Here is a 15,396-nt window from a genome sequence, read left to right as displayed (position 1 = left end):
GACGTCACGAATTTTTACAGCATGTTTCCTTGCAGAAGGGGTTGTGTCCAGAACGTGGTTGTCGGTAAGTGTCATGATAGCTGATTAATTTATAAACTCAAATTTGGTTGAATATACTACTCGGTTCCCTACAGTCATTTACAGTAAAATTATAATATTTTACTGCACTGTTAAGATAAAATACATTTTTTTAATTTCTCTTGCTCCCCACAAATTAATCACATTTCTTCTGCGAATCAATCATGCGTGAAAACCCAGTGACGTCATTTGTATATAACGTTTGATGACGTAGTAAAACGCGTATTTTCCAAAGTTACGTTGGCAGATGGTCTGGTTTTGCATGCTTGCATGTCTGTTGGGTTCGTCAGGGCTGCATATAGTAAACAAAACAATAACTGTCAATCAAACTGAAGCTATAAATTGTGGACACGTACGAGTTATAAGCGCTTTGTACGATAGGCTAGGACGCTAGGTCACGCGTCGCGTTATATTTGTACCTTGCTTTTGATAAAGATTTAGTGCCAAGTTCTATATGAATGTATTTTATGGCGGATATTAATAACCCTACAAATATTTTTTTAAATACAAAGTTTTATATTACGAAATTAATAAACTTTTATAAAGTGAATCCGTGGTCTAATATGATAATGTAGTGTTTTGGTTGCAGTAGTAATATGTTCAAATTTTATGGTTGCGACGCTTGTTCAGTTCGTTCCTTACTTAGTGAGGATTAACAGTCGCTGTAACATTTATAAATCAACACTATTTGATTGTTTTTATATATATTTTTAATTTTGTGTTTAGAATCATTTAATTTTATTAAATCACCTGAAACATTAATAATAAAATCATGGCATTAAGACCAGTTGTGTTCAGTGGGCCGTCTGGGAGTGGGAAAAGTACTTTGTTGGGTTTGCTGTTCAAAGAATTCCCAAATGAGTTTGGATTCAGTGTTTCGCGTAAGTTTATTTCCACATATATATATAATGTAGCGTATCGTATATTTATTCATAACTCCTTACGCGATCAAACCATATTGCAATTGCCGTTCACCTCCACAAAACTTGTCACACCCAAAAAGAGAGAAGGAAACGTGGCGAGCCTGTGACAAACACGTCACACACAGGAGTGCACACGCGCGTTACAACAACAACAACAATAATAATAATACGGCGCCTTCTCTGCCTCGAGCGAACTCGAGTTGGCGCGTGGAACATACACTACAGCACGTTACATGTGGAACCATAACACCAAAGAGCGATACAATAATTTACCTGGTGATTCTACTGTGTATTGTCTGAGCCGCAAATTTTACCAACCAGTTGCCATATGGCAGACGAAATCCTGGTAAAATCAAATTCTGTATTAGGGAAGCCAATATTGGTATATTACACTGTACCCAGTTGCAAAAGCAGCGTAGTATATGGTTGATTTTGAGGGTCAAGTGCTATGGAATATTTATCCGACAACAAAGTCAACTGAATTCTTTTCTATAAAATGTACATTTCGCCCAAAAATCATTCACATTGTTTGATGTTGCCGTTTTCTGCCTGATGATGTCATGCTGTTTGTGATGTCACACTCTTTATCATCAGCCCCGTTTTAGTTTCAACAATAGTTCATGATGTCACCCATGAGCCATACATTATTGACCCCATATTTATGGCATCATATTTAATGACATCATACCCACAGATACGACACGGCAACCCCGGCCGGGTGAAGTTGGTGGGAAACATTATCATTTCACTACAGTGGAGGAAATGGAGAAGGAAATCCATCGTGGCAACTTTATCGAACACGCAAAGTTCTCTAACAACATGTATGGGACCAGGTAACAACAGTGGTTTTGTTATTTCATACTACTTTCTATAATCACCCACAAAGTTCTGTACGCAGTAACTTGTGAGTGAGCATGAGGTGCATGAAACAGAACACTCGTGTAATAACAACTAAGGATAAAAAAGTTATATTCCTTCAAGTGATATAATGGCACAGTTTTTAGTTATTTATTTAGTGTTATAAATCTCAAAGCCACACTAAAACACCTTCTAAATTTCGAGGGCACACCTTAACCTAAACAACAACAGTAAACTCCCAAAAAGTCCCAATTAGAATGGAACTTTTCTCATTATGGCTGCACCAGCGGGTAATGTTGTACCTAATATTGATCTTCATACAATCCACAGCAAACAAGCGGTACAAGATGTCCTGAAGAACAACAAGATATGTTTGTTGGATATTGATGAACAAGGAGTGAAAAGCATCAAGAAGACGGATCTGGATCCTCTGTGTGTCTTCATTGCCCCACCATCACTGGAGGTAAGGACACATTAGTTGCCACTCCCATGTCCACAGTCGATTGCTGGAGCTATTGCAGTGTGTGGATAAGCAGACATGACTTTTGGTTGGTTTGGTCATTTATATCCTTGTGGGTGGGAACTTGAGTGACTTATCTATGGATGCCACTCCCATGCTCACAGTCGAGTTCCTGAAGCTATTGTAGTGTGTGGATAAGCAGACATGACTTTTGGTTGGTTTGGTCACTTATATCCTTGTGGGTGGGAACTTGAGTGTCTTATTTAACATTAATTCAAAGCTATGCCTTTAACATTAATATCACAGTACACTTACCCACCCTGCCTGGGCCTTGAATTCTAACCCTGCCTTTCACCAATATATCTGTTTTATATTCCAGACATTACAAAATCGTTTAAACGAGCGTGGAACTGAAACAGCTGAAAGCATCGAACGTAGAATGGCAACCGCTGCTTCTGCTTTACAATACAGTAAGTTTGCTTATATGTGGTTTTAGTGATTAGTATTTAAATACAGCAGGAAAGACTTTTCGGTCCTAATCTCGTACAGCATCAAAGTAATGTTTATACCCGGTGAACCAAAGTTGCTGCAGCTAGCTTTGCCAAGTCAATGTTAGCGTTCTCTTTTTACATTGGTGGTGTTGTAGAGACCAAAATCTTTAGGGGCCAATAACATTTGATACATCATAGATTAAAAGCTTTCTTTATAAATTGTGCGTTAATGTTTAACGTTTTAATAGCTGCGCGCCCGTGCCGGTATGTCATTAAACCGAAATATATTCTTTAATTTTTATGCTCAAAATAATGTAGCTATATCTACTTAAGTTAGTGTTAATTAAAGTAATATTGTGGATGGAGGCTTGACGTCAACTGTGGTCTAAATCCCAGGTACTTTGGCGTTGGACCTCACCCATACAGAGTAGAATTATAGGTTAGGTTGTACAGTAAGCACTAGCCTTGTGCTGGTTTTATAGCTTTATTGTTATTTACAATGTCTATTGTTGCGCAATAAAGGTAAAGAAAAGGGAGTTTATGACATCATAATAGTCAATGACATATTGGAGGCAGCTTACAAAAAACTAAAGGAATTTCTTCTGCAGGTAAATATTTGAATAGTTCATGAATTATTTATCGTGACCGTGATTTGTGATTATGCATGTGATCAGCAATCATGAGGTGATGCAGTGGTGCAGCTAGGGGGGTGCACGGAGTGGCTTACACCTTTTTGTCGCGTTGTAGTTCACTGGTTAGGTGTCTGTAACCACAAGCACAAAACACCGGGTTCAATCCTCGATACAGATAGTTGTATATGTCCTGGGGCAAGACACTAAGCGGCAATTAGACCAACCCATTGGTCATTGTGTTGCACTTTGGGAATAGATTTGATAACCATTTTAAAGGAATAAAAAATAAAAAGTTTTTAACCTAACTTTTGCCAATTGCTCTCCTCTTTTTACCCGGCTGCATCACTAAGCTTATGCATCAAACAATTAAATTAATGTTGCTTCATGCTTGTCCAAAGGTGAACTTAATATTAACCAAACTAATTCTTTCTATTTCTTTCTTCATATAAATTAATATCATGTTAACTTTGTGACAATATTAAAAATAGCACTTATAACCGTTAAAACAATGGAAATTAACTTTTTACCGTTTTGCATTTTTTGAAACTTTTTGCATCTCATGCTCGTTGTATTATTCAATTAGATTTCTATGTATTGTAAATTTGTGTTGATTGTTCAAGGTATTGAATTAGGGATTTCCCCTTAGTTTTGTCATGTGATACATGAAGATATCACGTCTTGTGGTTTGTTTCATATCATGAGTTGATGATGCATCATTTGCATGTTATTTCATATGATATCATTTCATGAACATTATGGTCAATATGTATATCATTCGGTGCAATTTACAATGGTATAAGTTGGTTAGGACATAGCCCCTTGTTGCCTACCTTTGGGAAAGCGGCAGCCTACAATGTCAGGTTCATGTGGTAGCACCCTAGGTGTTGGGGTAATGGGCGGATTTTGTCTAAATTCCTGATCTTTTAGCAATGAACCTTAACTAAGCCATATAGACTCTAGCATTACCTTATTGTAGAACCATAGAAATATAGAACAGTTTAAACAAAATAGTCATATGTTTAGCATTTGCTCGTGTAATTTGTTTAAAGTGAAGTATTGTGCCTGCTGTTTGTTGTTTGTTTTACACAAGTGCTTCAGACCGCTGTAAATTGTAAATGTCACATTGAAATCTACCAGGGCTTTTGGTTTTGGCATTATTTTATACTAAAGGGGACTAGGCACCAAACCTGGGGTGGTAGGGTGGACAGGCCAACCTATATTTATTCCACTATTTTAATATAGTAAGGTGGGGGGAGACAAAACAACTTCAGCACAGGGTGGGGGGAGACAAAACAACTTTAGCACATAATATCCAAATATCCTGATCGTGTTTTCAAATTTTTAAAACTAACAACTGTTTATGGGAGTCTTGAGGATACGTTTTATAATTCTTTGAAATATTCTTTATTTACTACCAAATAGAGCAAAAAGTTGTCCCATCTTACCCCCACCCTAATATATTTAAACATTACAAGTACAGGATTGCGAGTTCAACCTCCTTGCAACCCCTGTATTTATTAAAAGTGTAGGCGTTGTATGCCATGGTACAATGAACCTGTTGGTAATAATAAATGTTTCATGCTACTCTGCCACCTCTGTAAATTATAAAGTTTGGGCCTTTGTTTGCAACACTATTGCATGTAAATGAAGTTTGTCTTGTTATTTGTTCTGCACCAAATTTGAATCCCACCATAAATTTGTTAATTATTCACGTTTGTTTCTATGCCGCCATTGTCATAGGAGATACAAAGACTTGGAAACAAGGAACATTTCAATGGGATTTGAAAAAGATTATGACCAAATAATCACTTTATTATGGTGCAATATATGGTGTATTGTATTCCATTGTTTTCATACTATGTTGGTTGTGATGTCATAACAAACAATTAAAATCAAATTTTATTCTAAAGCATCAGATATTATTTTCATTATTACATCATAGTTGTTCTTATTCTCTAATCATTTCAATCGAATTAATTATTTATCACATTAGTTGCAACAATTGTCAATTATTACGTCATGAGCATATTAATTACAAAACAACAGTAATTTTTAAAATGTTGATTTCATTATAATTAGTTGTATACTAGAACATTGTGTTTTATATTCTTTGTCTTTTCTTCCATGTTGTTTATTGCAGTGGTACTTAACCACCAAAGTCTGTGTCAACATTTGCCGAAATTTTACAAATCAACATTTTTACAAAATATAATTTATCAGCTTAAAATGCAATATTGACTAAAATATAATTTCCGATTCTGCCAAGTTAATTTTTGTAATCATGCATTATGCCATGCAATGATAACTTTGTTTAACAACATGATTACAAATATATTTGTTCTATTAATGACAATTTTTTTGTTGCTAGCCTGTAAACGATTTAAAACTTTTCCCCTCAGTGTAAAAAGTTTGGGAACCACTGGGTTTTTAATTCCAAATGTAATTGTGTGAAAAATAATGATCAAAATATTTAAAAATATTCTGTATTGATGTCCTTGTATTAATATTGGGTGCTTACACTAATCAATATTTTAATCCATTGTTACCAATTAATCCAGATTACTTAAGATTATGATGTCATAGTCAGCTATTGTTCTGTCACAAACACTTTGGATTAATCAAAATAAAATTCCAGTCCAGATGTTTTTGTCTTTAATCTGACAACTTGTGATTATGATGTCATACAAGGAGATTGTGGTGTTATTAAGTATATTGTTACGAAACAATAGATATAGATTGTTGCATTTTCTTGTGTTTCAAAATTATTATTTAACATTTAAATTATGACTCAGCATTTTCCGGAAATAGCGAACAAAGCATTGGAGAATGGGAATGGTGATGTCATAGAAGAAGCTACAAACAACAATGAGTCAGCAGAAAAAGGGAAAAATAATGAAGATGAGTCAGCACAAAAAGATGATGAATTGACAGAAAATCTTGACGAACCACATAGTGGTGCTAACGAGAGCGTGGCGGAAATACCGTTAAGTCCTGTTAAAGTTCCGTCATACAATGATGACACGCCTGCCGTTGTTGTCATAGAAACCATGAACGACATGAAACACGCTGCCGTCGTTACGAGCGAAAATCTGAACACCCAGAAACCCCTAGTGGTGACGCATAGGTCATCATCGGTCATAGAAATGGAAGAACAAGAAACAGCGTCGGCTTGTGGAAAAGCTAACTGGAATTGGTGCACTATAGTTTAATGTGGACTAAACTAGAACATACACTTAAGTTTCAGACTCCTTTACACAGTACTAGTTATTTATGAGTGTCTTACCCTGTGGTATGCTTTGCTATTAGACCTCACCTATATAGAATAGTATCTTTTACACATTCATTGTTTCTTAGGCTTTTAACAGTTAGTTAGCAAAGCTTTATTTTTAAACCAGGGGTGCTTAAACTGTTTACCCAGTCGTATCCTCTGGAAGGAGGATAGTCGTATCCTCTAGAATGAAACAATTTTTGTTTTACCTCTCATTTTTATTTATACAACACATGCTAAAAATGTTTTGGAAATGGTTTTAATTGTGAAGCATGCAGTTTGGAGAACCCTGGTTTAAACTAATTACCTTAATTATTCTGTTTAAACTAATGCAGTTGTGATAAAGTTTCACTTTTTGTAAAACCTAAGTTACTAAACTGAGTATTATGGGATTATTTAGTAGTATCATTATTTCTTGCAGGAATTGTGTTTAAAAAAGTTAATTTTTTAATGTGTTTTTATAAATTTTGGACTGTTTTGGTAACTTTCTAATCATTGTGGGATTTTAGCTGAGATTTTGTGCTTTTGTATTTATTTTCCACATATGCATCACTTAAGAGTGCCTGCTTATAAGCTGCCCTGGTTGTTTTGACCAAGTTGAACATTTTGTTTTAATATTGTTAATAATGCCTTTGGTTGAATGTAACCTAAAGTAACCTTTTAAAAGTTAACTTGACATTAAATAACCTTTAAGTAATTGCTTCTCAACACCACTATTTGATTTGGTTGGCTCGCCTACTGCAGTGGACAAAACCTTTTGACTGTTACTGTAAAAGTTGAACCAATTTATTGTATTTTTCACCAACTGTTATTTCGGAAATTGTATCGCCAAAGCTTTGCTATTAGTTAATTTTTTGTTTGGGTGCAAATAACTGTTGGAAAGCACTAACTAACAATGTCTCTCTATTGAACCCTATACACAAAATAATCATGGTACTACACATTGTATTGAACACAAGCCATCATAGTTAAAAATGGCATCTCTACCAAATATTTCCTGTGTATATGTGTGTTGTATCTAGGGCTGGATTTCAAGTCCCACCAGAACGCTATTCCAAAAGCTTGATAAATACTTTAAGTTTACTGGAATTTTTGTTAATTGGGGACATTACAAACTCCTATTTTAATGGTTTTGTTAGTTTAACTTTTAGTTGTGCACGCTTTGGTCTTACAAATCCAGCTCTGGTTTTATTCATATGTAAATTTAGCCCTCTGTAAATTAGCTACTCGTATTTATATCTTGGTTCTACTTATTTATGTTTTGCACTCAGAACAATGATGTTTATGATACACATTGCTTTTGCATATTGCATTGTATACCAACTCTATTATGTTGGAATGTTTTATATGATGTTTATGTTACCAGGTACTGCAGTTAATAACTTTATTTTCATTTTAACGCTGTATTCACAAAAGAAACAATTATAATTAATATTCAATGATGTATTGTCTGTGTGACCATGATGCTTCTTAACCCATGGTAGGCGTAACAATTTTGGTACATGAAGACATGCCAAGTGATACACACTACACCTATTTAGGTTTAATAATCGAACAAAATAACAGCAGATGAAAGAATATTATGAGTTCTTGCCCTAAGATGTAGTTTTTTTTTAAAGGTGTGATAAGAACTCTTTCAACTCTTTAAAGAATAAGAAATGTTATGCGAATGACAAAGTCTTTAGTTAGTTTGGTCATTCAGACACCATGATTGGCGCACCTAGCCCGGAGGTTACATGTTCGAGGCTCTATGCTGAGCGATTGTGTCCTTGGCCAAGACACAAGAGCAACTGTCCAATCCAGTGACCTCTAATGGCTTGTCTAAATTGTCAGTCATACACATTACAAAATCACAAAACATGTCACTCACAAAGTTACGTACATAATAACGCGTAAGAGGACACAATTTCACACCGTGCAAGGGCAAATTAGTTTAACTAAACATCTAATACAGAGTCAGTATATAAACATGTTAATATACGGAATCTGATTTAATATTTACCCAGCTCTCTTTATATGAAAGTTTTGGGAATGCCCCAATTGTAATAATAAACAAAAACACAAGTGAAGAATTTTTGAAACTTGAGTCGTTCTGTTTTGTTCTTTGTTCCTTTATTTATAAATTACGCGAAGTATTGTTATTTGAACAAACCGAATACAATGGTCGTAATTTCCAGAACACATGAGTTCCAATATGATTGTTACGTCATAATAACCTTTGTACCCATGACAAACATAGTGGTTTCGAATGTTTGCTTGTTATAAATCGTATATAACTTCGATACATAGTTAGTATTACCTAAGGCGGCGCTGGTTAAGCTGCTTTAGTAATATATAATATGTATGACATCGGTAACTAGTAACTGATTTATTTAGTTTATATCTAGTTTAGATTGAAATGTATTTTAGTATTTATAACACTGTATTTCTAATGCTGCTATAGTGCTATTTAGAGTCCGTATATAAACCTATGTAATAACCGAATTTCATGTTTTTATATCTTTTTTTATTAAAAACTTCTTATACCATTCTACTTTAATTATTTGAGCAATCTTTTTTAAGTGCTTAATTCACCTACAATACATCTGTGTTATTATAATTATGCTAATGCTTTATGTACAACAGAGCTGTTGTGGCTAGCTTGCAATTATCTTTTAAGTAACAAGCAATTTATTTTAAGATGAGCTTTTTCATGGACCTGATTATATTAATGTATGGACTTACGGCTTCATTTTTCACCAGTTTTGTGAGGTTGGTTTGTATATTTGTTGTATGGCCTCTAATATTAGGTCAGGTGTTTATTAAATAAAGTAGCCTTCCTCGGAGTTACCATATACAATGTTATACGCAAAATTATAGTCAGTATACTGTAGACAAAGTTCTAAATTATTGGTTATTATGTTTACTAATTAATGCACAGTAGTGTAGAATTTCTCACAGTTGGCCTGCATTCCTGCCCCTCCCCCATGTTTGACACTAAAACTATAGTGCCTTTATGGGTATTTTGGGGTAATTAACCAACTCTGGTTTAAATATCAGTTCCCATGTGTGCCACGCTGTAGGACCTCACCCAGTGCCAGCTTAGACAATATTCTACTTATTTCTTAGATGGCTGATACCAGTTGATCACAAATCAGTCTCGGGTGAAGTTTGCCTCATCACCGGAGCTGGGAATGGAATCGGCCGCTTGATGGCGATAGAGTTCGCTAAGCGAAGAGCGAAAGTTGTTTTGTGGGATTTTGATAAAGAAGGTATATGATTGGTAAATAACTATTTCGTATGAATATGATTTAACCTCGAGATGGTCACTTGTGGTACAGTGGTTAGATCGCTTGACTTTTTACTAGGGGGATACCAGTTTCATGCTTGATGCTACCCCCATAATGGGTGTATGTGTCCTTCGGCAAGACCAGCTAACAGCAATTATTTTAATCCTGGGGCCATTTTGTTTAAATTGTCAGCTATACAAAAAAATAACCACACATTAATAAGTTACATTTTCTTAAAGTATGAAACAGAACACCTGTGTTATAAAGACTGTCGTTGCTCTGCCATGCGAAAACAGAAAAGTCACATTAATTGATTCATAATTGTACCACATATTCCAGGCCTAAAAGAAACAAGTGCTATGATTCGTGAGTTGGGGATGGACGTTTACACTGAAGTTTGTGACGTTTCTAAAAAGGATGTGATCAAAGCAGCTGCTGCAAAAGTAAAGCAAGAATTTGGAGAAGTTAACATATTAGTCAACAACGCAGGTATCTATACAAGTAAAATGTTATGTACAAATGCTAGTGTTTTGCTTTGAAATTTGCAGAGCATTATGCTCTTTTATTTAAAATATCAGCACTAAAATTAAAAGTTTTATTACAGTTTGGTTATTCATACCCTTAGCTAACAGCAGATTTTGACACCTCGCCCTATAATATATACAACATACATTGTTCTGGTTTTTCATTGAAGTGCAAAGTGTTGAATAAAATAGCAGATGTTAATTTGTCTTTAGGTTATTTAGTAATGAATAAAAAAAATTTGAAATTTTGTCCTAAGATTATTTAAAACAAAATACAACAATGTTATGTTTCCTGTAGGTGTGGCTTATTGTAAGCAGTTGCTTGACCTTACTGAGCATGAGATAGAAAACACATACAAAGTAAATGTGTTGGCTCATATTTGGATTATACGTGAATTCCTACCAAGCATGATGGAAAGAAACCATGGACATATTGTTAATGTAGCGAGTACTGTAGGTGGGTTGTATAGATTGTAAAGTAAAGTAGTAAGTTAAGTAACATGGCTGTCTTCTTATACACCAGACACACATGGTGTATTCATACACCTCATGCTCACCGTCGAGTTATAACATGGGTGTCTTCTTATACACCAGACACACACGGTGTATTCATACACCTCATGCTCACTGTCCAGTTATAACATGGGTGTCTTTTTATACACCAGACACACACGGTGTATTCATACACCTCGTGCTCACTGTTGAGTTATAACATGGGTGTCTTCTTATACACCAGACACACATGGTGTATTTATACACCTCGTACTCACTGTCCAGTTATAACATGGGTCTCTTCTTATACACCAGACACACATGGTGTATTCATACACCTCGTGCTCACTGTCGAGTTATAACTTGGGTGTCTTCTTATACACCAGACACACGTGGTGTATTCATACACCTCATGCTCACTGTCGAGTTATAACATGGGTGTCTTCTTATACACCAGACACACATGGTGTATTCATACACCTCGTGCTCATTGTCGATTTATAACATGGGTGTCTTCTTATACACCAGACACACATGGTGTTTTCATACACCTCATGCTCACTGTCAAGTTATAACATGGGTGTTATCTTATACCCCAGAAACACACAGTGTATTCATACACCTTATGCTCACTTTTAAGTTGTAACATTCTTATACACAGCAGACTAAACACATGAGTAATAAGTAGCTAATTAACGATACAAGTACATGGATGGTGTCATTACGTCAATAATACCAACATAATTCACTTCCATCCCATGCTGATGTAGGTTTATTTGCTTCCCCTGGAATGCCTGATTATTGCTCTAGCAAACACGCAGCCGTTGGTCTTCATAACTCTCTGTTTCTGGATCTGCAGAATGCTGAGAAATATGGCGTGAAAACCACACTTGTTTGCCCTTACCTTATACATACTGGGATGTTCAAGTGAGTGCTTGATTTCTACATGACTTAGCTCTGTTTTTAAAGGTTTATAGATAGTGAAGATGGTAGCACCATGATTGTCAGGGTAATAGACCTATGTCCCAGGTCCAGGTGTTCCTCACTGTAGAACCTCAACCTTATAGAATAGTGCTTATGAAGGTATTGTATTGTGACACCTTTCAATTCCATTACAGTGGTGTTCATGTGAAATATGACTGGATATTGCCACCTATCAAGCCTCAAGATTGTGCTGATATTATAATTAATGCTGTTCTTACTGAACAAAACATGGTAGCCATTCCAGGTACCATGTATATTGCTCACATTCTGTCCACCATTCTTCCCACCAGGGCGCTTATTGCCGGGTATAAGTTTGTTGGCGCAGATAAAGCAATTTCATATTTTAAACCAAACAGACCCTACCAGGTTGAAGCTTATGCAAAGTAAATGTAACTTTGGTTAAGTTACTGCTTCAATTAATCATTTAAACTCAAAACGTTGTTAATTCTTTAAATATAATAGGCTAAAGACTCCCTAAATATGAAAACGTTAACCTGCTAAACTCTGATTCCTAATTAAATTATTTGTAGAACAATTTATTGTACATGGTACCTTAAAGAGTTTTTATGTTTTAGTACAGTAACATGGATCCCTCTAGTGGATATCATGTTTCCTAATCGTGTTTTAAAAAATTACCCACTTTTTAGAGTCATAAGAAAACACTTTTGTAATTATGTTAATGTTTATTTTCTAAAGTTAAGAACAATTTGAAATGTAGTTGCGAACGTTTAATTTCATGTCGTGTAAAGACTTATAATTATTTGTTTTTGAGCCTTGTTATTTTACTGACATTTGTAATTTTCTTGTGTGAGCTGTAATCTTCTTACATTCTAATTTATGTTGGTGTATTTATAGCAAGAGTTTGTCAAATTAAGGCCGTCCCTTTACTGCACATGTTTTATGCTGGTTACTTTATGTGGTTTGGTGTGTTGGAGAAATTGTAATTATGCTGTATTAGATCCTCACTCTTATAGAATATTGTAATGGCATAGTACTCTAAATTGTTTTAGAGTACTATGGTAATGGCTTTGGCTGTCATGATTTTCTGTATCTAAACTTTAAAATATCGGGTATATGATCTGTACTACCTAACTCAATAGTGTGTACATTTATTAGCGTTTTACTTCTTAAAAATATGACTCAGTCGTCTTGAAATAGCCGCCTATTTTTCTTTGCATGTCTAGACATTTTTTTAACAACTAAAATTTGTAATCAATTGATCCTATTGCGAACTATGCACGGTAGTTTCATACACCTCATACTCACTGTATCAAAAACGTGTGACGTATTCCGCATATGTGCGATATAGATACAAATATTTCTCGTACCCGAATGTATGGTAGGTTACGTTTCGATCAAAATTTACATTTATTATTGGAACTAAATTGCGAATACAACACATTAATCAAATACGACTCTCCGGCCCAACAAACGCAATGGCATTTTTAATGTTTTCAATTTCAATCAGTTTGTCAGTTTTTTCGCTTTTTAAATCTTCTCTTTGGAATAAAAGTTTCACCAATTCTTGATTCGTTTTTTCGTTCTTTTCTTTTAAAATATTTAGAAGGTCTCGTAGATCAGTCAAGTTTCTGCTTGAAACGATTTCTCTGAGATTACCTTCACATATTATCGTGTCTTCTCTCCGCGAGGACGCCGAGTCCCTTCGTTTCTTGCACAAATATTTTGCTTCCGTTTTCTGCTGCGAAGGTTCCGAGATTTCCCCGTGCAGTAGATCTGTTGTATTCTTATTAATACCTCCCGGCAAAACATTGCGAACATCTTGAACGAGTTCCTTGTTGCGTTCCTGGCATCTCTCAACTCGTTGGCTCTGTTGTTTCAATTGATCGCTAAACAACTCGTCAAACACCCGGTTCCTGTATTCCAAATAAGCTTCACTTTGGAACATTGACGTGTCAATGACGTCAGTATTACAGTTTAGTTGCCAAAGCTTCATGATGAATAATATCAAATAATTAACGATTGCTGATTTGCTGTTTATTCCTTTTGTCTTTTCAAGTAATTCGATCTTCGCTATCGTATTCGAAGGAATTAGTAGTGAAAGCAGAATAAAACATATAATGATTTTAGAAATATTGTCCACATTTAAACCATTCCACCTTTTTTGTTTAGCTCGCACTTTCCCGCCTGTGTTGGCGATTACATCGTTTGTTACGGAGATAAAGTTTCTTAATGTTTGATAACCCCCGTGTCGCTAACAGCTTCCTGCAGAGTTCTATGGAATCTGTTATCACACACGTGGTACATTGATAACTTTAAGCGACAGCATCTGTTTTGCTCAACACCTATTGTTGTTTTCGCCAAGGTCGCTTCCCGGCTATTATTTAATTAATTAACACTTGAATGTAATTCAACAAAAAGCAACAAGTCGGACGTGCTTTTTATGACGTAACAAAACCCTTTGTTTCGCCACTTCCTGTGGATGTCGTCACCTTTTGCGCAAGTTCATCGCCCCGTAGCCTATTAGTTAATTATAGCGACATCACATTGATTATGCGGTACTCGTAACAGGATAACTTTTACCAAGATCCGAGCTCCTCATTGCCAAACAACTTAAACATAGTAAGTTGAGGTAAGATGGTTTTATTTTTATCATTTTCTAGCATTATATAACCATATCCTTTTATATAGGAATCTAAAAAAGCGTTGTTAATTGTTTAAAACACGATTAGGAAACATGGGATTTATAGTGCTGTGGTGGGGAAAGATGGGACACCTTTAGTACATAGTATACAAGTACCCTGGTCGTGTTTTAAACAATCAGCAACGGTCTATGGGAGTGGTAAGAACAAGGTTTTATGTTTATTTGAACGTTATTTACTTATTACCAAATGGGACAAGAAAATATAATGAAAGGTGTCCCATCTTCCCCTACTATATTATTATGTGCTAATTAGCTAATGGTTTCCATCTTACCGCCATGATACTTTTAAGCCATATTTGGCATGTAAACCAAACCACACTTCTATTTGCATAGTAAGACGTTTTGTTCAAATTTAGTGACTAGTCACAATGAGTTAACTGTATGTAGTATGTTGGGTTTAATGCATTGTTGCGCTAAATCCGGCGCTGTGGCATAGTGTTGGGGGCGCCTGTGTGTAACCCAAAGGTGGGTTCAAGGCTTGACGCTGCTACCATTGTGGGCGTATGTGTGTTCTCGCAAGCTACTTAACAGCAATTGCTCCAACTCAGTGGTCACAAATGGTTTGCCTAAATTGGCAGTAGTTCATTTCTTTTACGTAAACAATTGTTTTAAAACAACCCGTTGTTTGCAACAATTCGTACAATGCATAAGAGTGTAGTTATGATGTCATCATTGTACGGGACAATGCTTCAAAAGTTTTCCATGACGTCACAATGCCGTATTGTGATGTTTATTCTAAATTGTTTCATGGAATC

The 15,396-nt window shown here is 35.4% G+C and overlaps 1 protein-coding gene across 2 annotated transcripts; it reads left to right on the top strand.

The window, feature by feature from the left end:
- Positions 1-773: 773 nt before the first annotated feature.
- Positions 774-13,508, top strand: LOC149730540 (guanylate kinase-like). Of its 2 annotated transcripts, XM_089885294.1 has the most exons (11): positions 774-959; positions 1,696-1,834; positions 2,190-2,322; positions 2,699-2,789; positions 3,333-3,418; positions 9,391-9,461; positions 9,819-9,961; positions 10,319-10,468; positions 10,802-10,960; positions 11,766-11,922; positions 12,114-13,508. In XM_089885294.1, exons 1-11 carry the CDS (start codon positions 851-853, stop codon positions 12,364-12,366), a joined length of 1,491 nt encoding a protein of 496 aa, XP_089741420.1. In that variant the 5' UTR covers positions 774-850; the 3' UTR covers positions 12,367-13,508. The 2 variants fall into 2 exon arrangements, with proteins under 2 accessions (XP_089741420.1, XP_089741421.1); XM_089885295.1 differs by lacking the exons at positions 9,391-9,461; positions 9,819-9,961; positions 10,319-10,468; ... (1 more) ...; positions 11,766-11,922; positions 12,114-13,508 and adding an exon at positions 6,235-8,152 and having other exon boundaries at positions 779-959.
- Positions 13,509-15,396: the final 1,888 nt, after the last annotated feature.

This window comes from Ciona robusta, chromosome 9 (genome assembly GCF_009617815.1).
Source record: "Ciona robusta chromosome 9, ASM961781v2".
In the NCBI taxonomy this organism is placed as follows: domain Eukaryota; kingdom Metazoa; phylum Chordata; class Ascidiacea; order Phlebobranchia; family Cionidae; genus Ciona; species Ciona robusta.
Note: the sequence above shows the minus strand (reverse complement) of the source record. Positions and strands in the feature narration are given on the sequence as shown.